At 42.6% G+C, this 26,884-nt stretch overlaps 1 protein-coding gene across 6 annotated transcripts in view; it reads left to right on the top strand.

The window, feature by feature from the left end:
• KALRN (kalirin RhoGEF kinase) overlaps positions 1 to 26,884 on the top strand; it is a 148,389-nt gene that overhangs the window by 16,936 nt on the left and 104,569 nt on the right. For all 6 annotated transcript variants that reach the window (XM_077320427.1, XM_077320425.1, XM_077320422.1 and 3 more), the window contains exon 2: positions 16,721 to 16,967. In XM_077320427.1, the coding sequence (XP_077176542.1) occupies positions 16,940 to 16,967 (28 nt within the window). In that variant the 5' untranslated portion in view covers positions 16,721 to 16,939. The remainder of the gene's footprint in view (positions 1 to 16,720; positions 16,968 to 26,884) is intronic.

Genomic DNA, 26,884 nt, shown 5'->3' with positions numbered 1-26,884 from the left:
ACTTGAGGAAGAGATACCTCACTCTTGAGAGCCATTGGGGTATAGTGGTCAGTAGTGACAAACTGTATTCTGGAGGACCAGGGTTTGGTTCCCCACTCCTCCACATGCACCAGCTGGGTGACCTTGGGCCATTCACAGTTCTTTTAGGGCTTATAGAACATTTCTAGCTGGGCTTTCCCAGCCCCACCTACCTTACAGGGTGTTTACTGTGGGGAGAGGAATGGAAGGCGATTGTACGTTGCTTTGGAACTATTTTTGGTAGTGAAGAGTGATATAAAGGAGTATAAAAAAAACAGGTCTTCTTCACTCTCAGCTGGTGCACAAGTTGTGATGCATGTAAACACCATTTCAAAAGGTGATTTTTTTTTTTAGTCCATACATACTAAGGGATTTCTGTAGGTTCTGTGAACTTGCACTGACTTTCTTAAAATGTCTCCAACTTCTTTGGCCATATGTTGAGTAAAAGAAAGGAGAAAAACAGCATGCACTGTGCCATATGGACAGTAACTATACCAAGTAAATTTGGATTTGCTGCTATTCTGGAGTAATGCATGCATGGCCTTCCTTTCCTGACAGACATGTAAAAATATTTCAGACACAGCTACTCAAGCTGCGTGGCAGATGTCTTATGTGTGTTCCTACAGGCTGCATCAGTCAAAAAATCAGCAGCGTCAGGATGTAGCTGTGGTGGTCTGTTAGGGCTTCCTAAGGAGTCACAATCTGCCCAGTAGAGCTGGAACACTGAAGGTGCTTGTTACCTGAGCTTGCAAGAACACATTTCCTTTTCTCTAATGTCTCTGTTTGTCTGTTTACCTGTAATCTTCTCTTCCGCCTCTTTTAGAGTAGGCTGGATATGTCTTGAATTATATAACAGGGCTAGGGTTGCCAACCCACCTGCTGGGGGCAGGGGATCCTCTGCCGTCAGGCCTCAACTGCTGCCATTCAATTGGCTGCCAGGGGAGCAGGAGGGAAGCCCTAGTGACGAGCTGTTCCCGTCACATTATCATGTCAGTGACTTTGCAAATGCACGCTGATATTTAGACAAAAGCTTTGTGGTAGAAGCCATTTTCACCATAGAGTGGTATTTGCCCAAATACCAGCACATCACTGTAACATTGCAACATGAAGATGTATCTTCCAGGATATGCCAGAAATGCATCACTGGCGATGTAGCCTAGGCCTCCTTCCCATCCCTGGAAAGTCTTCCCCCATCCCATGCTGCTTATTCTCTAAACAGTGCATGCTATAGTTCTTCTCATTGTCAGTGGCAAAACTGATTGTGTTCATTCATTCTCCCACTCTGACTGTTCAACCAACCTGGCAGCAGTATTGAAGAGTCCTGTCCCAGGAACACGGTTCTGTAGAAGGATAGTCTGAATTAAGCGAACACAAAGCCATTTCTATCTTTGCGTAAACACACATTCAAACAAATCCTGGAAGGTTTTGGGATTTCACTATGCAAGAACTGAATAAAGTAATCTAAAACAGTTCAGATGAAGTTGAATTACACATTATGTAGCAGATGGGTCTGCTGTCAATAACGCTGTTCTTGTATGAGCTCTTGTCTCCCAAATTATGTAGTTACACCATGACACTAATTTATCACATTTTTTATTTCCCTGCCTCTGTTTCAAATTACTAGATGCCTCTGGTGCAGGGGGGGGGGGGGGTTACAGAATGTGATATTATTGCACATAATAATGGATCCTACTAATTGTGGGGAAGAGAAGAAGAATTCAACATGGGGTTACTGCTGTTATTGGCAATTCATACCACTTATAATACGTAATTCCATTTCTAGTGGAATGGTTTTAATTATCCTTATGTTTTGGTTTCTGCTGTCCCTGGTCACTCAGATCATTTAATATATGCTCAGTCTTGCTTTTATTTATTGTATTTAAAATATTTCTATTACTTCACATGCTCTTGGGGTGGCTAAAGAACACTTTAAAAAAGCAGAATAAACAATAAAAGAAGCTAATCCAAAATCAAAACCAACAGCAAAATCAACAAAGTAGATTCCAGCAGATAACCATCAGCAGAAACAATTGTAATAGATTTTTTTAAAAAGCTTTCTCCTAATGCATGGAGCTTAACAGTGTGAATGCCAAAAAAATATTTATCCCATCTTTCTGCCCATCAAGGCCACACAGGTGGCTAATTCTATAGATACAACACTGCACCAGAGTCTTTCCTGTCTTTAGTCATCAGCATTTCTCATACTGGGTTCTAGTATCTGAGGATGTATGTGAGGATACTCCAAACAGTCATTCACAAGCACTTTGTAAAGACAGAGGACTAACCATTCATGCCACCTGGATAAAGTGAAAAATGGGACCCTTTAATTTTTCTAGGAGTTGGGGCAGGATTCATAGAATTGCTGTTGGATGCAGTCACCTAGGTTCCAGATCACCTCAGAGCACCAGCTAGAAAATGTGCTGATTGGTTGCTAGGATCTAATAGTTCAACCTTAGGAACACAGGTTGCTTAAGTGGCAGGGAAGATGCATAGCCATATTAAAATGTTATTTCAGAGATATAATTGACCTAGTTTCACTCTGTTTTCTACTGCAGAAGATTTCACCATAGGTGAACACGGGACGGGCTGGGAGACGGGACTATGCCAATAGGCAATAATAGGCAGTGGCAGTCTTCCATTGAATGCCAGGAATTCAAGTTTCATGTGATGCTGATCCTTTTCTATATCTATGAGTAGCTCTGAATGCTCTTTCTCGTTTTTCTATCTAGAAATTATTAATTTTAAAAGGCTCCCCCCTATCTGTGGTAGTTTGACCATAGAATTTTGGTCCAATGTCATGATGTAATTTCCGGGTCACAGCATCCCAGGTGACACAGATTGCCAATTTCTCTTCATGTGGTGGAAAATGGGAGACCTGGCCTCCATGGAAAAAGAGGTATCCAGTATGTGGCATGTACTGGGATGAGAAGAGGAGAGGGCTTGGGAGTCCTTGGGAGTTCCATGTTCAGTGGAATTGGAGTACTTGGACACTTGGGCTGAGAACCACTAACCTTTTCTCCATCCCAACAAGTAGGAGAATGTAAAGCAACGCTTCAGAATATTTGGTTGTCCAAATGGGAGTAGGCTAGTCTTACCTCATCTCTGTTTCCAGACAGGGAAGAATGAGCTAAGGTGATTGATGACATCAGTTTTAATTAGGAAAAATGTACCATAAAATTAGATAGGGAATACTGCATGAGTTGCACAAAGAACACTGTGTCTCTCTTTTCCTTTTACCCAGGTGGGCTCCAGAGCAATTTTACAATTGAAACCTAACAGTGATGGAAAACTTAATTTTCCTGGCTTTGTTGATAGTTTTGATATTTTAGTACAGGCAGAGCCAAGTGTCTAATCCCTTTTCCTCCTGTGTGGATGTGTCAGTCTCTCCACCATTCTCCATCCCCCCTGCTCTCTGACTTGCATACTTGTAAAGATTGGCTGTCATCCAAGGGTGATGGGCAGGAATTCTAACAAAAATGGCAGTTTTCATTTAGCATTCAGTGCAGACCGGCACTTCGTTTAAAAATCAGCATAGAGGTGTATGTCCTGTTGAGTGTGTATGAAGGGAAAGTTACTGTGGGTCTCGATGATGTATATTAGTGGTGTTTGCTTCTTTACCACAATAAATTGCTTGTGTTTTAACATTTTTGATAGACACAAAAATAAATTACATCAGATATGTACTATAGAGGAAAGCAGCTTTTTAACAAGAAAATTGCAACCTGTTACTCCAGAGTTGTTGGGTTCTTTAATTCAGCTGTTTCAATGGTACAATCCATTATTGCATTTGAGCTTTGATCAGCGTCTAAACGGATGCCTTGTGGCTCATCTGCTAGCCTTGATGGACTGGGGGAAATGTTTTGGGTTGTTGAGAAATTATTTGAAACAATAAAGAAAGGTGTACTCCAGTACATTTTGACTTTACTGTTTGTAGCAAGTCTTCCCCTTTTTGGTCCTTACTGGTCAACACATCTGCACAGGAAGCTGTATGGGCTGCAGAACCAGGACATGAAAATCTCCCCACCAGCACCTCGGCGGTATACTTAGGGTAGCCAACTCAGGGTTGGGAAATACCTGGAGACTTTGGGGGTGGAGCTAGGAGTGGGTAGGATTTGGGGTGGGGAGGCACCTCAGTGGCGCACTATTCATTCATTTATTTATTTATTTACTTACTTATTTATATTTGATTTATTTCCCGCCACTCCCTAAGCAGCGGATCACAATGTCTTAAAACCCCATTAAAATTCCCATTAAAATTCATCACAACATGGTGGGGAAAAATCCCCTTCCTACCCCCTATTACAATGATGTTTACTTCAAAAGCCCGGGGGAGCAGTAGATGTTCCTCGCTGACCCCAACCTCAACTATAGACCTGGCAGAAGAGCTCCGTTTTGCAGGCCCTGCAGAATGCTGGAAGATCCCACAGGGCCCATAGCTTATCCAGGAGCGCATTCCACCATGTAGGGGTCAGGACCGAAAAGGCCCTGGTTCTGGTTGAGGCTAGGTGCTTCCTTAGGGCCAGGAATGACTGGTAAATTCTCACCCACAGAGCACAAAGCCCTGTGGGGAGCATAGGGCGATAGTCCCTCAGGTATGTGGGTCCCAACCCGCATAAAGCCTTGAAGGTTAAAACCAAAACCTTGAACCGGATCTGGGTAGCGATTGGCAACCAATGCAGCTGCCTCAGCACAGGCTGGATATGGGCCCCCCAAGATATATCAGTGAGGGCCCTAGCAGCTGCATTTTTTCACTAGCTTTTTCACTAGGTTTCTAAATTTCCGGATCAAGGACAAGGGTAGGCCCGCGTAGAGTGAGTTACAGAAATCTATTCTGGAGGTGACCGTTGCATGGATCACTGTGGCCAAGTGTTTGGGGGACAGGTAGGGCACTAGTAGTCGGGAGAGATAGTGGAGATAGAAAAATGCCTGGCCAGCTACTTTCTTGACCTGCGCCTCCATAGTCAGGGAGGCATCAGTGGTCACACCCAAATTCCTGGCCTGGGACGTGATGGTAAGTTGCACAACTGCCATGGTGAGTAAGCGCACTTCCTGGTCCTGCCCCCTACCTATGTCTCCTGGAGTTAAGCTCCTCCTTTATCCTCATTCTGATAAAAAACAAAAACAAACATCTACATCCATTTCAATGAGAAATTCAGGTCTAGAGGATCTTACTTTAGTATGGAAGTCAATACCAGTCCTAACCTACTGTGACTTCACTAGAGCAATCCGACTTATTTATTCATTTATATATTTGTATACCACCACTCACAAATGTCTTGCAACAGTTTACAAAAATCAAAAAACACAATAAAATCCCCTAAAATACCCCTTTACAAAATATAACAATACTAGAATTAAAGCCCGTTGTAGCAAATACAACGGGTGCTAGCAGGGGGAGAGGGAGGGAGGTAAAAAGGAAGATAGTGATTCAGATAGAGAGAGCTTGACATTGGGAAGAGTAGGGGGAGGGGTTGTCCAGTCTGTAAGGGCATGAGGTTGAATATGTGTGTTGGAGGGGGGGCAGAGCTTTGTTAGACCTGGGAATGTCCCACAGGCACCTAGCAGGCCTCAGGTGTCTCTCAGCAGTTTAAAATTGCCTTCCCTTCCTCTCCCCATAATAGGCACACTGTGAGGGAGGCGGGCGTAGGGGGCTGGACCAACCAGCTGCTTTCGGCCGCACAGACACCTGTGACATGGTCCTCCCACAGGGCCATTTCACATATAGAGGAACCATGGGTACGATAAACAAGATGGCAAACAATAAAATACCAATCCTTCCCCTCTGTTCAGTATGTGGGTCAATAACTCTCACCATCTCATTGGGACTTAGACCAAAACACTTATAGGACAATCTTCCTTCAATTACTTGGAAGGCGGACCCACCGATTTAAGTGGGGCTGACTCCCAAGAAAGTGTTCATGACAGCCTTTCTCAACTTTTGACTGTTGAGTAACCCCATAAATTTTCTTCAGGATCCGAGTGAGCTCAGAAGTGATGTGAGCTGGCCACACCTCCCTGTCATGCCCCCAAGAAGTCATATGTTTACAGTGTGCATGCCATCACTCATATAATAAAATGCTTATTAAATAACAAGTTAGTTTCATTTTTGTATGTGCAGTACTTTCCTGATCAAAATAAGGAAGTATTCATCTCAGCTATCATAAAGCGCCACAGAAATCCCAAAGACCCTCAGCCATCATTGGCCACTTTGGGAGGGGGCAAGTCAACCCACCCAAATAAGACGAAAACCACCCGGGTATTTGTTTTTAAATAATTAAAAGTATATTTTGAAACAAATCTCCCCCAATCAGAGTAACTCGAAGGAGCAGCAGATTCAGGTCTTCCCTCCCATTCCTTTTTCATTCTCTGTGAATTCAACAAGGCCACCGCAGGCCAGACAGATTGATGTAATGATTAGGAGTACAGACTTCTAATCTGGCGAGCTCACCACAGCACTGATTAAGCTGTTCTGACCGAGCAGTAACGTCAGGGCTTTCTCAGCCTCACCCACCCCACAGGGTGCCTGTTGTGGGGAGAGGAAAGGGAAGGCAATTGTAATCCCCTTAGAGACTCCTTCTGGTAGAGAAAGGCGGTATATAAGAACCTATTATATTATGTGTGTGTATGTGTCCGTAGTTAGGTAGGTGGACAGATGGATGGACAGACTGACAGACACAACTTAAAAAATTAAATCCACCCCAAACAGGAGTAACCCCTCCTGAGGCTCTGGAGTAATCCTGGGGTTACTGGTAACCCTGGTGGAAAATGACTAGTTCAGAGGCTTTCAGCTTTAAAGATGCCCCTTTTCTTTGCATACATTGCATTTGGCTATTTTTCTAATCTTAAGAGTTAATTGTGGACCTTATTACATGCTGAAAGAGCACAATTGTTTTCCTGAGGTGCCAAGGCTTCCTCTTGAATCAGATGCTTTTCCTATTCCCTCCCTTGTCCTCTTCTTCTTCTTCTTCTTCTTTTTTGCTTAAGGTCTTGTTAACATTTCCTTTTTCTTTATTGACTCCAAACATGTCAGTACATTGTGAGCTGTGAAAAAATGAATAAAATGGGGGATTTATTAACAAGGTAATGAGATGCAAGTGGTAGGTAATGGAACTGACCCATTTTTTCATACACTATGGCCAACATGGTATTTATTTTCTCTCACTGCCTTGATTTTTATCAGAAGTGGTATACAGATGAGTTTGGAAGTGATTGTTTTAATTTGCATATCTTAATATCTGGATTAAAATAATGCTTTAGAATTTGGGATTTTAAAGAAGCTTGATGCCTCAGTTGGCTCTGATTATTTCAGGCCTGTGCCAGGCTTCATGTCATCCTGGCCTGGATTCTTGGGCAGCTTCTGGTTCAACATTTCCTGCTTCTGGAGCCTGATTGGTACTTGCAGGAGGTGGTGACTCATCTGGGCTACATGTCATCCAGGCACATCACCCATTCAGTCTGATAGGATAGCAGCCCTGTAGTCTCAGTTGCAGTAGCTGGCTTCCTTGCTGAGCTACATCCATTCTTGCTAACATGGACAGGAGTGTCTAGGGCAAATGCATCTTTGAACTGTACCGTGACCGAGTCATCATAAGCAGTCTTTGGTTAATCCTCAATCAATCCAGCAGAATTGCCAATCATCTGCTTATTAAATAGCTCAACAGGCTACTGGCAGTAGTAATCTATGGCGTAATGTTTGTGCAAGAAGGAAACTTGCAAGACAATAGTCCATCATCCTGAATAATCCATTTGCATTTCCCATTATTCTCTCCAGTCACTCAGCCTTGCCACTTGTCACCAGGTGGAAGGGGAATGGAAATCATAGAATCATAGAATCACAGAAATGTATGGTATCTGCGTGCGCTAATAGGCAGACTAGGGCACTTCCCTTTGAGACACTATACTTAAGACTACCTGTCTAAGAAAGGAGAAAATCTAGAGCAGAAAGAACCAGTGTGGCATACTGGTTAAGAGTGACGGACTCCACTCTGGGGACCCAGGTTCAATTCCCCACTCTTCCACATGAAGCCTGCTGGGTGACCAGTCACAGTTCTCTCAGGACTAGGGATACTAGCCATCAGTTGGGACCTGGGGATCCCCCAGAATTACAGACCATCTCCAGACTAGAGAAATCTGATCCTCTGGAGAAAATAGACACTTTGGAAGGTGAACTCTGGAACTGTACCCCATGGTATCATGATGCTGGCATGAGTCCATGCCACTGGCATCTATTTGTGTTTTGCAAAGGGGTTTATGAGCCTGTCCTTCCCAGCATGCATAATGAGGGTAGAATTGCTCTGTAAGTCATTGTACAAAGAAGCAAAACAGTGTGAAATTCTTTTTAAAAGAATTGTTATGACTATCAAATATTATGGGACAGGGAGGTGGTCCAGAAGAGCTTCTATTTCTCATGCTACTTAAGCATTATAAAATATGCATCAGAGGTAATTGCCTGGAAAAGCTCAATTATGATAGGGGGGAAACCCCAAAACAATATTCTTGGCCACAGTGCTAAAACAAACCAACCAAAACACATGTACCCTCCCTGGGCTGCACCCCCAAATCAGGCAACCCCCCCCCCCCCAATCTCCCACAGGTTGCCAGAGGGAACCTGGCAATCTTACTCGGGACTTTCTCTGTGCCACCTTCTTCACAAAGTTGTGGGGAGAAGAAGGGAAAGTGATTGTAAACTGCTTTGAGACTCCTTAAGGTAGAGAAAAGTAGGGTATAAAATCAACTCTTTTTTCTTCTGGATAAAAATATTGGACATATGGCTTTGACCTTTGAGTTGCTTCATGTTTGATAAATTCTATCCTTGGGAACAGCCCTTCAGTATAATCTTCCTCACTAGTTAAGATTTAAAAAAAACAGTGTTGACATATATGCTCTACTGAGTTCCAGAGGAAGGACTACCCATGCAATTAATACAGTATCTCTAGGAGAAAAAATGGGGCTGTGAATTGTCCTTAAGGCAGTGCAGCACAGTTTGTCTTTGGACCAGGTGTTCCCTGTATTAGGAACAGTGATAAGCTGGTTTTCATGCTGCCCCTTCAGTAGAAAAATAGAGCTAAATAGTGGGCAGGATTTAAATTCTAGGGGGAAAATATATTTCATCAGTGTTCCTCTCAGTAGTATACCCTTGAGCACCCTCTTTTAGATGTGGAACACATCTTCTGGCAAGCCTCATGGGACAGAAATGGGTATAGACATAGGCTCAGGGCCATTTATATTGTAACTTTGGTAAAGCAATATAGTACAACAAACATCTTGACTTAAATATAAGAATATTTTACAGTGAACTGGTACTGAACAGTTTATAGTTTAACCATCAGTACTCAACAATCAGCAATTCAGTTTTTGTGCACTGTGGTTCTGTTTTTTTGTTGGTGCAGTTGACCGGGGGGTGGGGGCGGTCTGGTTAATGGTTGGTGGCTTGTTTACTTGTCTTGACCGAAAGCCTGCATATGAGGGTTTTATTCATACTAGCTCTTTATTATACACGGACTCTTTCCGTTTTCATTTATGTTTAGCTGGTGTTCACCTAATGTCCTAAGCTTGCCTTAGCTAATACTCAACATGCTGGAAATGGGTTATCAAGAGAACACCCTTTTCTAGGCACAAGCATGTAAAGGCAGGAAGGGGGAGGTTACATGACTTGCCAGTGCCAATGTTACCTCTCTCTAATTATGTAGTCCACACACCTGGCTTATTTGATTTTTTAAAAATATGTTCTTTTAAAAAAAAACCCTCTGAAGAAGCATTCTGAGCAACAGGAAGCTTCATTCTTGCATGCTGAATATGGATAGGACCAAGATGTGATATTTCTTCACTCTAGTATGGGAAAGCACAACTTCTAAGAGTTTTTAAATGGCACAATGTTTGTGGCTGCCTGTTTCCTTCCTCTATTTAGCTCATTACCAAGTTTGAGTTCAGTGGCACCTTTAAAACCAATAAAGTTTTATTCAAGGTATATGAGCTTTAGTATGGTTCTTCAGAGAGAGTAAAACTGAATTTCCTCAACCATTACATATTGTTAGAGGGTGGGCAGCAAATTAACATGCAACATAATGAAGATGTTTAACAGATTCCAGGGCAAAACAGAAATAATAAGGTGAGTTTATAAGGTTACCATTTGTTTGGGTTAAATTTGGGGGGGGGGAATAAGAAAATAAATATGACAGGATTGAAGATTAACGGGCAGATGTATTTTTAAGTGTGAACTGCTGAGAGAGATTAACTGAAACTCTTCCTTTACACTCCATCCACCTCATCTCAAGCATGGAGGCGTCTTCTGTTGCTTCAGACCAACACAGCTCTCCCCCCACCCCAAATCTTAACTCATTATTTTTTCTTCGCCAGTTGACCTGAGCTGCATTTGTTCATAAGTAGGAAGTCACCACATACATTTGGAAGTAAAATTTCACCACAAGTCGAATAAAAGAGTGTTCCCTCTACCATGACCCAATTAAACCTTAGATTCAGGTTCTCAGTTCTCATTGTGTGTCTGATGACTATTAACTTATTCAAAAAGCTGAGTCCATTTGTCTGTCATGCCAAAAATGAGCCTTCAGAATGCTTCTTAAGAAACAGCTTTCTGACTTCTGTCGAATTGATCTGGGTGTGCCCTCCTGTGATGAAGCTGTGTCTTGGCTTGCACCTCAAGTGACATTTTGAAAAAATGGAGAAGGCTGTAAGAGGCCTCCTGCTGGTAATGTTTTGTGAGGGTTAAAGGGTTCAGACGCTCCTTAAGCTCCCAACTGCATCTATGCTGCCCTGTTGCCCCAAAGGAACGTTGTTACCTCAGTCCATTAAGAATGTATTAATTGATGGACACAAGTCATGTCATGAATTGATTTTTGTGCTAGCCCTTGTCTGAGGCACTGAGACACAAATAATTGAAGGTTTGGGCTGTTAAACATACTGCATCTTACCTCAAAGTTGTGTTCACAGCAAGCCTCCAGGGGATCCAAAATTATTGGCAGAGAAGTGGAACTGCCTCAGGTACTCAGAGGACCCCGTTAGCAGATGCCTTGTAGGCTTGTGGCACTGCCTCTTTTTCCTCTAGATCCACAAGAAAATGAATATTTCAGAACACTGACATTAAAATCAACATTCATTTTGGTCTAAGAGAGATGCCGAGCGTTTGTGCATTTTGTGGCCGTGTGAATTACAACACTGGAGTGGCTCGCTTCTTGATGTTCTGATGTTTCTCTTGGAGCTATTAGGGGCGCACTTCCCCCTTGTCCTTGACCCTCTTACTATCTTTAACAAAGGGCTGTGTCAAACACTTTAAGAAAGATTCCCTCAGCTCTCCCAAAACTCTTCAGCCCACTACAAGCCACTGTTACCTTCTTACAGAAACATGCAGAATGTGACAGATTATTGTTCTGGGTGACTTGGTCAAGATATGCATTCTGCCTTGGGGGACACAAACAGGTACATTCAGTCAGACAGAGGATTTGGGAATGGTAACTGAACTGGCTAAAAGACAGCAAACATGGACACCTTGTGGTCATATTGTGCAGTAACATATATATTTTTCTATAAAAAAGGATCTCAAAAACAGCACTTGAGAGCTGTTTAAAGTTTTTTTTTTTAATTATTAAATTTAAAAAGTTTCTATACCTGACTTATTTTTGACCTGAATAGTGAATTCTTTGATAAATTTGGATTTTGCAACTCACCAGTATTAGGCTTAACCAGCATAGAACATTTTGCAGCTATGGTGATGACCCATGCTCTTGACATGTCAGGGTACGCATAGGACTGGATGCTCTGCTGAAAATCCCCAAGCAAACCATACTTGTGGTGACTTCATCATGTAAATGTTACCTGTTTGGAGAAAGTCTCCCTAAAGTGAGGGGGACTGGATGAATTTTCTAATATAAATTCACCAAAACAAAGACAGTTGTCTTAACCAAAGAGCATGCCAGTTTGCAGGTCAGTGATTTTTAATGGGAGCCATAAATATTTGGAGGGTCATCAGGGAGTTCAGGGGCTAATAGGAAGCATTTGGGATTCTAGGCAGTGCCTCCGCTTTCAATGACTTCTGACAGCCCCCTGAGGAGAAAAGTTTTTTACTTCTTCACCAATTATAGGCTTGTCTCCCAGATCCTTAAAAAGGGGGTCGTACAGCAAGTATGAAGTAGATGTAACATTAAGGAGTCAGCTAGCAGCCACCAGGCATTATGAATGCCTACGATTTAGGTATCTTATACATATACCTATACATACATATATACAATATGCATATAAAGTGCCTTGTCTAGGGTGCTATTTGTATTTCATATTTTCTTAGGGGTTGCTTGGGAGGTATTTGGTGATTTTGTTACTTACTGGGTAATGCATTAAAGTTTAAGAACCACTGCCTTCCAAAGTATGTTATCTTTTAAGTTGAAAAACATGGAGCATTCCACTAAACAACCCAGTCTACAAGGGATGAATGTTCACTACACTGATTCAGAAATTGAAATTGCAATTGTCCATTTGAAGAGTATTTTGTATCTCCTCCAACAATTGCACACACCTCGTAATTTGAGACCATTGTGTAAAGCAGTTGTGTTGTTGAGAAAAGTGCCACCTGGATTAGTTGGGGAAGAGCCACTGGTGGTCTTCAAGCAGTGTCTGGACAAATACTTATCATGGCTGCTTTCGCCTGATCCTGCATTGAGCAAGGGTTGGACTAGATGGCTTGTATGGCTCCCTCCAAATCTAGGATTCCATATCCTGAATTACATAGAAGTAAGATTCAAGTGGGTAGCTGTGTTGGTCTGAAGCAGCAGAACAAATTTTGAGTCCACTAGCACCTTTAAGGCCAACAAAGTAAGTAAGACAGTGACTGCCTGTGGTTATTGAAATACTAAGGAAACATTGGCATTAATGGCTGAACAGGAACGTTCCTTATGCTCCAATCAAAGCCCTAGTCATTTCGGTATAGTGATTAAGAGCAGGGGCCTCTAATCTGAAGAACGGGGTTTGATCCCTCACTCCTCTTCCACATGCAGCCAGCTGGGTGAACTTGAGCCAGTGACAGTTCTCTCAGAACTCTCTTGACCTTACCTGGAGAGCCAGTTTGGTGCAGCGGTTATGAGTGCGGACTTCTAATCTGGCGAGCCAGGTTCGATTCTGCACTCCCCCACATGCAGCCAGCTGGGTGATCTTGGGCTTGCCACGGCACTGATAAAGCTGTTCTGACTGAGCAGTGATATCAGGTCTCTCTCAGCTTCACCCACCTCACAGGGTGTCTATTGTGGGGAGAGGAATGGGAAGGCGACTGTAAGCCGCTTTGAGCCTCCTTCGGGTACAGAAAAGCAGCATATAAGAGCCAACTCTTCTTCCTCTTCCACTTCCTCTTCCTCTTCACAGGGTGTCTGTTGTGGGGAGAGGAAGTGTAGGGGATTGTAAGCCACTTGGAGACTCCTTCAGGTAGTCAAAAGCAGGGTACAAAAACACAGCTCTTCTTCTATTACAATACTTCCCAACAAGTTACAGAGTGGTGCTTCGTTTAAATAAGTCATTGCATGGTTAAGTCATTGCATGAAACTCACTGAGTGACCTTGAGTCAGTCAATCGTTTAGCCTAACCTACCTCACAGGGTTGCTGTGAAGATAAAATAGTATGTGGAAGAAATACATGTGCTGCTCTGAAGTTCTTGAATAAAAATTTGCAGAGTTCCATTCAACCATGAAGCTCACTAGGGTACTCATATTTTACCTATGTTTTGTTTTTTTTTAATTGTTTTATTGTGGGGGGATTTAGTGTTGTAACCTGCCACAAGCTGACTTGCCGATATCAGCGGGTAAGAAAACCTCATTTTAGCCTTGCTTTGGACTTCAATTGGCTGATGCAAGTTGTCACTCTGCTTTCTGCATTTGGACTTTGCTCCCCTTGTTAAATTGCCATGTTTTCTGCATTGGGGTTGGGAGGAGGCAACCTCCCATAATGCTTTGGTCTCTTCCGCATTCCCAAAGGTTTTGTGTTGTTGTTGTTTTGCAAAATGTGGCTTGCTTGCACCTTTTTTAAAAATGTGCTCCTTCCTGTTAGGATTCTGTGCACTCAATCACCCCTCCCCCCTTCTCCCCAACGCGTTTTTGTTTTAACAAGTTTATTGTGTTACATCGCTGGGGCCTTCCGTGACACTGCACAAAGTGGCTGAGGGCTCGAATGGGGAAAGGCGTACGTAGATTTCTCCACGCCTACCTCCCGCCCTCCTTCAAAAGCCAGCTGTGGACTCGGATGGGGGAAGGGTGGCCAGGGAAGTCTACACCTGCTTTCTCCAATCCTCCAGGGACAAAAAAAACCCCCAGTCTTGCTTGTTGCAATACAACAGCATTGTAATGCAATAACCTCCCAAGTGATCTGCGGGCCCTGCGGGATTTGTCAGCTTTCCGCAGGGCCTGTAAAATGGGGCTCTTCCACCAGGTCTATGGTTGAGGCTGGGGTCAGCGAATCAGGGACATCGCTCCCCCCCTAGGAGTTGGAGTGTACGCTACTCCCCTATCCTTTCCTCTTCACCTCTTTGATAATTGGCGGAGGGATGGGATTTTTAGCCGTCATGTTAGTAGATTGATGTTTTAATGAGAATTTTAATGGGGTTAGTTGTTGTGACCCGCCTCGAGCCTGTTGGGAGAGGCTGGAAATAAATCTAATAATAATAATAAATCTAATAATAATAATAATAAAGAAAAAACACTTTGGGGTGGAGAAGGGAATGTGGGATGTAGGGGGCACTATTGGGAAGGAAGAGTTAGATGCAGGGCATATGGAAGAGGGGAGCACTAGGGCACCTTTCCCATGGGTGGGGGATGAAGGGAGCAGGGAAGGAAGATGTCAATGAGGAAATTCAAACACTCAAAATGGTGGGTGCCATGAGAAACTGAATGCTCATTTCCATACTGAAAAGCCCTGAAATAGACCCTGTTTTAAAAAATGAAAACTGGATTTCTAGGGATTCCTTTGCTGCAGGACAATTCGGGTCTGCACCTGAAAAGGTAAATTTTAGTGCAGAAATAGACAAAAAACTTGACCCTTTAAAAATGCAAATCCAAACAATATTCCTAGTGCAGAAACAGTCTAGATCTCCTTGTTGAAAGGGAGGGATATAAATGTGAGAAATGAAATGCTAAATCAAAAGGAGGTATTGCAGGCCAGAAACAGGGTTGAATCAGAAGGTATAGTCTTAGAAGTTAAAGGATGGATGAGGTATAGCAAAGAGATCATCCTTGCTTAGTCAGACGAATAGTCCAACTAACCCAGAATCCTAGTCCACATCACACAGTGGCCAACCAGTTCCTTTGCATGGCCAACTACAGGGCATAGTGTCAAGGCCTACCTCCTTGCTCTGGGACTCAGAGGCTTAGGGCCTCTGAATGTGGAGGTTCTCCTCAGTCACCATGGCTAGTAGCCAATGACAGACGTATCCCCCATGAATCCAATCTTTTAAAGCTATTTATCCCTGTGGCCATCACAACATCCGGCAGCAGATTCCACATTTTAATTACTCTCTGTGTAAAGTAGCATTTCCTTTCATCTGTCCTGAACCTGCTGCCCATCCACTCTCTTTATCAACTCTCTCCACATCTATCCATCACCAATGCAACAGTTTAGATCTTTATTAAACTGGTTACGTGTATAGACATTTATGTTTCAGAATCTCCCCCCCCCTCCAAGCACTCCCTTGTTATTCTCTCCCCTTGGTCTCATTCTTGGATGGCAAACTCTTAAAGCAAGTATCTACTTAATTTTGCAATCCACCATTTCCGCTGATGGCATTCTTTCACTAACAATGACTGTAATAAGCATTGTCTGTCTCTCCTCCCAGGGGAGCTGTAGTTGCCTCATTGGCTTCCTCCTGTTAAAACAAACAAGCCTGCAATAAAATGACTCTTTGCCAGAATATACAGAAGATGGGGGATTTAGAGAGGCAGCCTTAGTAGGTACATCACAACCATGTTCAACTTGGTAACAGTAGGGTTTTACCCAAGTGGACACATTCTATAACATTTAATGCCCATTTGGGTCATGGGCTGAATTCATACATGCCACTTTAAAGCCCTCTTCTGCCATTTCCATGGGAAAGCAGGTTGCCTTGGCTGTGCAGGAAAGTTGCTTTACAGTCACATTTCAGCCTTTCCGTGCATCCTGAAGACAAAACACATGTTCAGTCAGACAGCCAGTGGGTACAGTGGTGTTTAGATTGTAAGAATAACGTCTGAGAAAACCGCATGAAGTTCACCAATTATTTTTCTCTCAAGCTAAAGTGCCTCACTGGATTGTGTGTGAAGATAAAATGAGAAGGAAAGCCATTTATGCTCCCCTGAGTGGCTTGAAGGAAGGATGGAATAAAAATGTACTAGATGAGAGACTCAAGTGCTGGCCAAGTTGAGACTTGCTTGGCTTTTAACTGTTCAGCAGCATCTGATACTCCCTCACTGAGTGTTGTTTTTTAACCTGCTTAAGAATCTGTACCAGTGTCAGGAGTCAGTGATATCACAACAGCAAGTGATTTTGTCAGACTGAATGTAGGCAATCCATTAGGAATCTGGATTTCTGATACAGAAGACCAAAAGCTCCGAAAAGCTTCAAAGGGAATCTTACTTTGCAAAGGTTATGGTTCTGTGAGCCCAAATGTACGATTATCAAAGTTAGTTATTTTCCTCTTCGCTATGACTCATTTCTTTTCTGTCCCCATTTTTTCCCCTGGCAGCTGTCTGGAGGATGTGAACTGACAGTGGTGCTTCAGGACTTCACAGCTAGCCACAGCAGCGAGCTGAGTATTCAGGTGGGACAAACTGTGGAGTTACTAGAAAGGCCCAGTGAAAGGCCAGGCTGGTGTCTGGTCCGTACAACAGAGCGGAGTCCTCCTCAGGAAGGCCTGGTCCCCAGCAGCGCACTCTGCATCTCTCATTCACGGAGCAGCGTGGAGATGGACTGCTTTTTCCCTTCAGGAAAAGGTAGGCTGAAAACAAACAGAATTTAACTGTCTTTACACTGTAATTTTGCTAATAAAACTTTAATGGGTAGCCTGTTTCACACTCCCAAGTCAGTAAACTTGTGGTTATTCTGCTCTGACATACAGCATTTATCTCATGGATTCAATTCTTGCAGGGCACCATTTGGCCATGAAACGTCACACTTTTCTCTTGATAAAAGAGCGGTGTTGGAAGAGAGCACAGTGCTCTGTATAAGGCCTGAACATTCCTCAGTTTCAAGGTTAAGCCAGTCATTGAATGCAGCACAGCTACTGGGGACCTAGTGGGTGTGGATGTGGGCACTTTCTCCAGCATAATAATGAGTGGGTTTGATCCTCTGCAGTGTTTTGCAGACAGAAGGATTTCTGCCCATAAAGTGTGGCTTCCTCACCTCTCCCACCTGCTGCAGCCTGGTATGCCCCCTGAAATGCTGCTCATGGGGACCCTGGAGAGGCAAGTCACACTCTGTGGGCAGAAATCCTTCTGTCTGCAGAAATGCTGTGGTGCCAGTATGATGTCTGTTTCCTCACTGATACCAAATATTTTTATTAGTAGTAGTAGTAGTATTATGTTATGAATCTTATCCCCCCCCCAGGCCTTTTTCCTAATGCTAACCATTAGAAAAAGTCTTAAACAACATTTAAGGAAACTGCTCAGACTCTGATTGGTTTGCAAGAAGTGAGAAGAAGAAGAGTTGGTTCTTATATGCCGCTTTTCTCTACTTGAAGGAGTCTCAAAGTGGCTTAAAGTCGCCTTCCCTTTCCTCTCCCCACAAAAGACACCCTGTGAGGGAGGTGAGGCTGAGAGCCCTGATATTACTGCTCAGCCAGAACAACTTTATCAGAGCTGTGGCGAGCCTAAGGTCACCTGGCTGGCTGCATGCGGAAGAAGAGTGGGGAATCAAACCAAGCTCGCCAGATTAGAAATTTGCACTCCTAACCACTACACCAAGCTGGCTCTCTGCATTCTGTCAGACGTTGCAGTGTCTAAATAGTGTCTAAATAGTGTCTAAACAGTGTCTAAATAGTTATGAAGAACTGCAATGTCTCCCTCTCTGTGGATTGGGTCTTGAGTGTTGAGAGCCAGCTTGGTATAGCGGTTAAAAGTGGCGGCCTCTAATCTAGAGAACAGGGTTTGATTCTCCACACCTCCTCCGCATGCAGCCAGCCCGGTGACCTTGGACCAGTCTCGGAGCTTTCTCAGCATCACCTCCCTCACAGGGTGTCTGTTGTGGGGAGAGGAAGGGAAAGTGATTATAATTCACTTTGAAACTCCTTTGGGTGGTAAAAAGGGGTGTACAAAAAAAGTAGCTCTTCTTATCATCTCAGTTTCAGCCACTGAGTTAAATCACATTTTCATACCCAAATGTTTTATTGATTTTTGTTGTTTCTGCTGAAATTGGTGTCACTCCCTTTTGATCCTCTTTACACCGTAAATCTTTTGTTTTTATTGCCATTGGCTTTTGTCTGCTATTGTGGTGTTTTAAAACCTTGCTGTTTTTTTATTGTCATTTCAAGTTTGCGTTTTGCCACTTGATGACTGAAGATCAGAATAGGCATCTTTAAACAGCCCCGGCCGCGGTGTAGCGCACCACGGACTTAATAATCCAGTAAGGGCTGTTGGGGAGGAGTTAGGGCGGGCCCTCTCCGGAATAAAAACTCGGAGGGGCCAATCAGGAGCTGCAAAGCGGCTCCTGATTGGCCCCTCCAAGTGTCCATCCAGGACCCAGCAGCCAATGGGAAACCGTGCAAAGCGCGGCTCCCCATTGGCTGCTTCGCCCGGCTGGGGACTCAACACTCAGACTGGACTGCCAGCCCACGCGGTGAGTCCTCCGACCGCGGTCCTCCTCCTCCTGTTTCCCCGCGGCAAGGCCACTCCTGTGGCCGGGAGAAGCCACAGCCATGCTCCAGGTGGGGTGGGGGACTCTCCGGCTTCTCCCGGCCGCTCTTGCTGCCGAGAGAAGCCCCACCCATGCTCCGCCACCCGCCTTCTTCGGCTTCTGTCGGACCTAGTCGCTCCTTCGCGACGAGGGCCTAGCGCCCATTTTATTTCGCCATAAAATGGGCTTTATTTCTAGTCTGTTAAATAAATTAGAAGGCTGACTGTTTATAAAGTGCCTTCCCACAATGTAGCTTACATGTTATCAAGACATGAATTACACTTTGCCAGGTGTATAGATAATGGTACAACCTTCCCAGGAAAAAAAAATATGGGAAATGCTCCTTGAATGCTGTCACATTGTGAACTTTCTTTGTCAGGATTGCCCGCCTGAGGATGACAATCGGTGGGAGACTTAGGCCCTTGCCATCTCTGTCATGATATCATTGCCCATACAGTGATGTCACTTCCGGCATGACATGAAAGTGACACCATTGCATAGGGTCAATGCTGTAGCATTCACCCAAAAGCCTATGGCATAACCATTGAGTTTGGGGCAAATGCTACAGTATCACCCAGTGTAATGCTGTCAGTCATGCTAAAAGTGACATTGCTGAGTCAGTGCAATGTCAATTACACCCACAATTCCCTCCAGAAGTCTACTCCCCCACTGCCTGGCAGGGAGAGCTGGCCTTCCTAACCTACATGCAGATTTCAAAACTTTTGCAACCAGAGTCTAACACTATGGAAAGTACAGAAAAGTAGCCAAGGGCCAGGCTTGAAGGAGGGGACTGAGTGAGTCAGAAGCTCCATGAACAATTCATCAAGGCCCGAGTCCCAAAGCAAAAGACTTAGGCCTGGTCTACAGGTGCAGCAGAATGTGATGGAAGAATTCTGACACAGAATGGCATATGCCTCTTCAGATTGTAGGTAGAGAGACAAGAGTCCTTGAATGCTCCTCTGTGAAATAACTCCTCTGTGTAAATAAAAGCTGAGTGTAACAGGGAGAAAGGTTGGACCCTAGCTCTTCACGGTCTGTCCTACTTTTCCACATATAGGAAATTCTAATGTAGAAGAACTCTGAAAAATAGAATCCCTAACCTGCCATCTTTAGTGGCACAGCCCATTCTGTGACCTCATCATACTTCCCTCTCATTTCCACCTTACTCTCCAGGCCAGATGTTGTAGAGTTCTGAAGTGGTAGGATGTGAAAGCTCAGCATTAAAAAAAAATAAGACATTGGCGGGACCAATTAAAAGACTGTTTTGGTTTGCCAGATTCAGGGACTTATAGGGGGTACTTCCCTCTAGTCAGAAGTGGTACAGTTCATTCTACCTCTTCAGCAATTTATTACCTCATTCTTCAGCATGTGTAAATCAAGCCTTAAATAGGAGAGGAAGAACTGAATCTCTGGCAGAGTGGGGTGGGGGAAGGTGGCTGGTCTCATTCTAGCATTGCTAACCTCTAGATCAGGGTTAGTCAACCTGTGGTCCTCCAGATGTTCATGGGCTACAATTCCCATGGGCCCCTGCCAGCATTTGCTAGCAGGGGCTCATTGGAATTGTAGTCCATGAACATCTGGAGGACCACAGGTTGACTAACCCTGATCTAGATGATAGCTGGGGATCTCCTACTGTTACAACTAATCTCCCAGTGACAGATATCATTTTGGAGAAAATGGCCATTTTGGAAGTTTGACTATGACATTATAGCCCAAACCCCACCATCCTTAGGTTCATCTCCAAAATCTCCAGGTATTTTCCTACCCAGAGCTAGAATTAGACAAGCCACTGGAGTATTGTGTTTTCAACCATAAACTTAAGATGTGCACACAAAACTAAAGGACTTCCACCCACCACCATCACCGCTTCAGTCTTATGAAATTAGTTTCATGTCCTTTCATAATTCACTGTTGTTTCCATGGAGAAGGTAGAATTTCAATCTTTTCTTGATTAACCAGAAATGTATGGGAGGGAGAAGAAGCATTTGTGTTTTTCCTCCCTGCTGCATAGGGGAAATCTTTACAATGAGTAATATTCTGTCCTTTGTTGCTTGCTTGAAGGTCTGATTGCTGCCCTTGAGGTCTTGGTATTTAGATAAAAGGATTTTTAAAGAGAAAATTTTACTTCCTGCGTTTGTACTAAAGATTTTGACTGATGTAATTAGAAATTTGTCTGAAGCAAAGGACCACCAGCAAAAAGAAAAACGCAGAAGGTGGCAATCAGCATTTAGATTTTATGCCGTTCTTAAAATACCTAGCCGTATAGGGATGAAATAACAGTAAATGACAGTAAAGCTCCCTGCTGCTGAGAGAAGACTGAGCCTAGCAGCTTGTATGTTGAGCATTGCTTGTGCAACCTGACCTTGATAAGCCTGGAGGTCATCAAGTAGGACTGGTGTCAGATGATAGTTTACTATCATCTTCAGAGAAGGTGACATTTGAATGAAAGAAGGAAATTACTGCTAATGGTGTGTGCATATTCATCCTTCTTCTCCCCGGAAAAAAGATTGTGCTGCTTTTTGTATTATTTCAGAAGCTTACAAAACCTTTTCAGGAGTATGGGGATATGTTTATGATATGCCAAATATCTTAAAAATTATTCTCAGCCCATGTTTACCTGGTTTATTATTTTATTGCCTATGCCTTTGCCTCCAGTGGCAGATAAGTGTGCCATTTCTTATTTCCTCACAAGAGGGTGCTCCTGGTTTGCAGTGTGAGAAATGTGCTCTACCTATTCAAACAATATTTTAAGAAAATGTTTTTTTAAGAGTTCAGTGTTAATGTATGGTGATGGCCAAAAACTTATAAGAATGTGTGGAATCTAATGCTTAATTTTCACCGAGGAGGTAAATCAGTGTCTCACCTATACAAATTAAGTAGTGGGTCATTATGTAATCCAATGCTGTTCCATAGTAAAAAGGATTTCCTCTATACAGAAAAGGACATTTCAGGACAAAGGTTTAACCTGGAACACTCTTCTAAGTGATGTAGGTTTTGGTGTGAATAGAATATTTTTGTGTGGCTAAGTTTTGTCATGTTACATGTTTTTGCACTGATTGTATATAGTTTATCTATATACATTTAATATATAATTATTTATATACAACCATTATTTCAAATGTTACATGATAGAGACAAACAGTGAGGTTTTTTTCCTGAGCTTTCCTGATATATGTTATTTAGTTTTGAATGGATGGATTGTGATAAAACACTGGGACACATTCCTTTTGGGAAGGCTTTTTTTCCAATTGTGGTCTTAATCTTAATCTAGAGCCTCTTGTGGCGCAGAGTGGTAAGGCAGCCGTCTGAAAGCTTTGCCCATGAGGCTGGGAGTTCAATCCCAGCAGCCGGCTCAAGGTTGACTCAGCCTTCCATCCTTCCGAGGTCGGTAAAATGAGTACCCAGCTTGCTGGGGGGTAAACGGTCATGACTGGGGAAGGCACTGGCAAACCACCCCGTATTGAGTCTGCCATGAAAACGCTGGAGGGCGTCACCCCAAGGGTCAGAAATGACTCGGTGCTTGCACAGGGGATACCTTTACCTTTACCTTTAATCTTTAGGACATAAAGCAATTTTCTGTCAGGAAACCTGCTCGGTTTAGATTGCAGAAAACATCTTAGGGCCAGAGCAAACCTTAGATCACTTAGCTTTCTTAAGTCAGAAATATATGAAACCAAAGAGGCGCAAATTGTTTGCTGACTTTATTGATCTAAAAATAGCCTTTGATTCAATCCCCAGATAGAAACTCTTGGCAAAATTAGCGAATATAAATATTGACTTATGTCTGCTATTTTTATTAAAACAGCTCCATCATAATAACTATTGCCAAGTCAAATACTCTTCAGAGGTAAATTTAGCACCAAAATCCCAATAAATATAGGAGTGAAACAAGGTGCACCACACTTATTTCACCTCTTTTTAAATGATCTACTTTCCTATTTTGATGAAGTTAATGGTCATCTCCCCTTAACTGGCGAAAGAACCACTCTGCTTCTTTTATACATGGGTGACACAGAATCCTGTCTAGAACTCAAGTGGGCTTAATCCGATACCTTTGAATTTTTATTGAATACTGTCAAGACAATCATCTAACATAAATTTTGAAAAAAACTAAGACCATGGTATTTGCAGAGACTCACTACAAATGTAATTGGAAAGTAAATGGTAATTGTATAGAACAGGTAAATGATTTCAAATGCTTAGACATAAATTTCAGTTACAACAACAGATGGTCAAACCATAGAGAGAAAACCATCAAAGCTGCAAAAGGCCAATCATCTCTTTTATCTAAGTTTCACCACCAAAGAGGCAACAAAAACCTACCAGCAGTCCTCAAAATCTACAATGCTAAAATAATTCCCCAGATCATGTATGGAATTCCAATATGGGTGGAAGCTTTAAACCACAAATTAGAAAACATCCAACCTTCCTTTTTCAGAAATCTATTGAGTTCCTAATTACATGGCAAATCACACACGTGTTGCATAACTTGGCCAACAGAGTTTAGAAGCCAGAGCTTGGCTCCTATCCTTCAAATATTCGTTAAAAATTCATATCTATGCTCAACCAAATAGTTCGCTAATAAACTTTTTGAATTATCCCTACTTTCTTAACTGGTTAAGTAAAGTGTCACAGAAACTTCAAACTATGGGCTTGGACATCTCAACTGTCAGTGTGCAAGGAGTTATGCTAAAATCAGTCTCTCAGAGATTATAAGATCTGGATGCTGAAAGCATATGTTCTCCTCGATTCTGGGACATTCCCTTAACATACAAAATCATGCCCTTATCTCCAAACTCTGGAGGGGCACTCATTAAAAAGAGCATTCATTTTTGCTCACCTAAACATCTTTCCTTCAAACCTAACTCAAGGTAGATGTTTGCAAATTCCTTCTCAGGAGAGATATTGTTTTCATGTGTGTGATGTCCCTAACACGCTTTACCACTTACGCTTGGAATGTCCTTTAGATGAATATTTGAAGAAATTGGGATCTATCCATGTTGACAAGAAGCGTTAGAACTATACTAAGTGTGAAGGACTCAGCAAAAATTGTAAAAGTAGCTAAGTTTCTTTTGGCAATTTTAAATGAAAATCTATTATGGAATCTGTAACTGTATTTGTTCAAAAGTTTAGTTTCTATGCTTTGCAATTATTATGCTAATAAAGATACTCTGATTGCAGAAAGTCTCTTTCCCTCTGAATTGAGTGGTTTACTTTTGTACAATTCAATTGTTGACTTACAGCCAACTTTGACCAGAATCAAGTGTGAGTTATAAATCAGTCTTTTTCTAAGACCATTTATCAGTTCGAGCCCTAGTACAAATATATTTAAAATCAGCTTTTTTTCACATGCCAAAAACCAGATTCTTACACAATTCATGTGTGTTTATTTAAGACCTGCAGCAGCAGAAGGGCTGGAAGGCACTAGAATAGACTAGTATGAATTTGGCTTTTGTTTTCCTGTGCTTTGTTCTCTCTTGCTATTTCTTTATGGCACATTATTTTGGTGAAAAGAAATGACAGCTGGTCTAAACTAATAACTTTCAGGCCCCTCCAAATTTACAGACAGTGGCAAGTTGTTACTAGATGCAAAATTGTTTTGATTCTATCACAGCCTCTTTGGGAGTTTGCCACTGATTTCAGTAGAAGGTACTCTATAGTTTGTTTCTGTTAACATCTGCCTTTCACTGGGTTCTTAAAGCAGGTTTTAGAAACAAAATAACAGATGAAACAATTGACAAAGTGATTACATTGTGATGGAAGAAAATTAAATTACAGATACTTTTGCAGAATCCAGTGTAGATGCTTTGGGACTTTTGTTGGGTGTAATTTATATTTAAGATTATTATGATAATATTAAAGTTGCGTTTACTTACCAGGTTCAGGAAACTCGAGGTTAGCATTAAATTCAGTTGGGCTCCTGGAAGTCATTGGTGGTCAGATATCAGCAAAGCAGAAGAACCTTCCATTTCCTTCCAGTGCTTACAATCCATCACACCCTTTATTTCTTCTGTGACTATCGCACATTATAAACAGAAAAGGCTATTTTAGGGAAACAGTTTTGTTACTGTTCTATTTTAAACACAGACAAGTTTATTTAGAGAAAGCACCCTGCACATTTTCTTGCTACGGTTCTACCAGACAACCATTTTTATTTTTGAGATGGAGGAACAGGATTGTATCCAATTGCCATCATAATTAGAGTTCAGGAGCCATATGGAGCAAGATAATGCTTAATTAGGTAAAACCATGCTATGTTTTCTCATAGCATTTTAAGAAGTAAAGATAAGTGTAAAATAACAGAACATTTCAGTTTATCCTGTTAGTGAAATGAAATGCTGCAAAAGTATTTCACTGAGTTTTATACTCTAATCTTGACTGCCACAAAATCTAGGAAGGGGTACCAGAGGAGAAGTCACCATGCTTGCTACACATTTGTTTTAGTGGCTTTAACAGAGTTCTGCATTGCTACACAGTACTGCAAAATCTGGTTGAGCTAACATCAGCTCCTCAATCCCCTAGTACTTGTAGCTCCCTATTTCCCATAAACCAGCTTAAAATAGGCTGGTGGAGAGAAACTTGGATAGATAGAAATGGTCAGAGTTCACTGTTCACCACAAGTCCATGGAAAGCAATTTTAGAAGAATATTGAACATCTTGGCATTTTCAGAAAACAAAACACTTTAAAGTACATTTCCTTGTCAGATAGAGTTCAACGAGATCTGAACATGCTGGAAAAGTGGGCAAATGAGAACAAGATGCTATTCAATAAGGAGAAGGGCAGAGTTCTATATCTGTCACAAAAATGAGAAGCATGCATACTGAATGGGAGAAACGCTTCTGGGTAGCAGTGTGTATGAACAAAATCTTGGGGTACTTTGCGGATGGTAAGCTAAGTATGAGCAGACAGTGTGATGCAGCAGTAAAGAAGGCAAATGCAGTTGGGCTGTACCAACAGATGCATCACATCAAAATCACGGGATGTCATGGTACCATTGTATACCGCATTGGTCAGTCTCCACCAGGTGTACTATGCGCAGTTTTGGAGGCCTCACTACAAAAAGGAGTGTGACGAGAATGAAATGGGGCCTGGGGACCAAGACCTATGAGGAAAGGCTGAAGGATGTGGGAATGCTCAGCCTGGAGAAGAGGAGATTGAGAGGAGTCTGATTGCTGTCTTTAGGTATTTGCAAGGTTGTCATTTAGAGGAGAGCAGGGAAAGGTTCTTGTTGGAAGCAGACGATAGGACCCATGGTAATGGATTTAAACTATGTGTAGAACAATATTGGCTAGCTATCGGGGGGGGGGATTCACAGAGTAGGTCAGCAGTGGAATCAACTGTCTAAGAAGGTGGTGAGCTCCCCCTCACTGACAGTCTTCAAGCAGTGTCTGGACTGATGCTTACCCTGGATGCTTTAGATTGATCCTGCATTGAGCAGGAGGTTGGACTACATGGCCTGTATGGCCCCTTCCAACTCTATGATTCTATTATTTTTGTTCTAATCCTTACAACAGTTTTGCAAGGCAGTCCAGTCATATAAGGAATGGGGTGGGGAGAGGAGCAGTGCTTTTTGACCATGGTGTTCCTGAAGCAACATGGTGAGTTTATAGTAGTGGTGAGACTTGAACGTTCTGTATCATGTCTCATTCCCTCAAGCACTCTGCTGCCCTTTATACAGTGGCTGGGTTGTCAGTCGACCAGCACTCAGACTATCCTTGAGCCACCACAGCTTTCTCAGAACAGAACCTGAAGTATACTGGATTCCCTCATGACGGAACTATGCCCTAGCAACATTAAGTTCTCATGACTCCCAAGGACACATCTGAACTGACAGAGGTAACAGGGAAATGCCTCAGCAAAACATTGACTGAGTTGACTGACGTAGTGTAGATCTAATGGATGGCTGTAGTCTCCCCTCTGTTGCAGACTCATTAAGGACGCTGCTCTCTCAAAGTCAAAGATGCATAATGGCACCAGAAGGAGAACATCTCCCAGGCTGTTGTCTGTGCAAAATTCTGC

The sequence above is a fragment of the Paroedura picta genome, chromosome 2, assembly GCF_049243985.1.
Source record: "Paroedura picta isolate Pp20150507F chromosome 2, Ppicta_v3.0, whole genome shotgun sequence".
Lineage (NCBI taxonomy): Eukaryota > Metazoa > Chordata > Lepidosauria > Squamata > Gekkonidae > Paroedura > Paroedura picta.
This window is presented reverse-complemented; position numbering and strand designations above follow the sequence as displayed.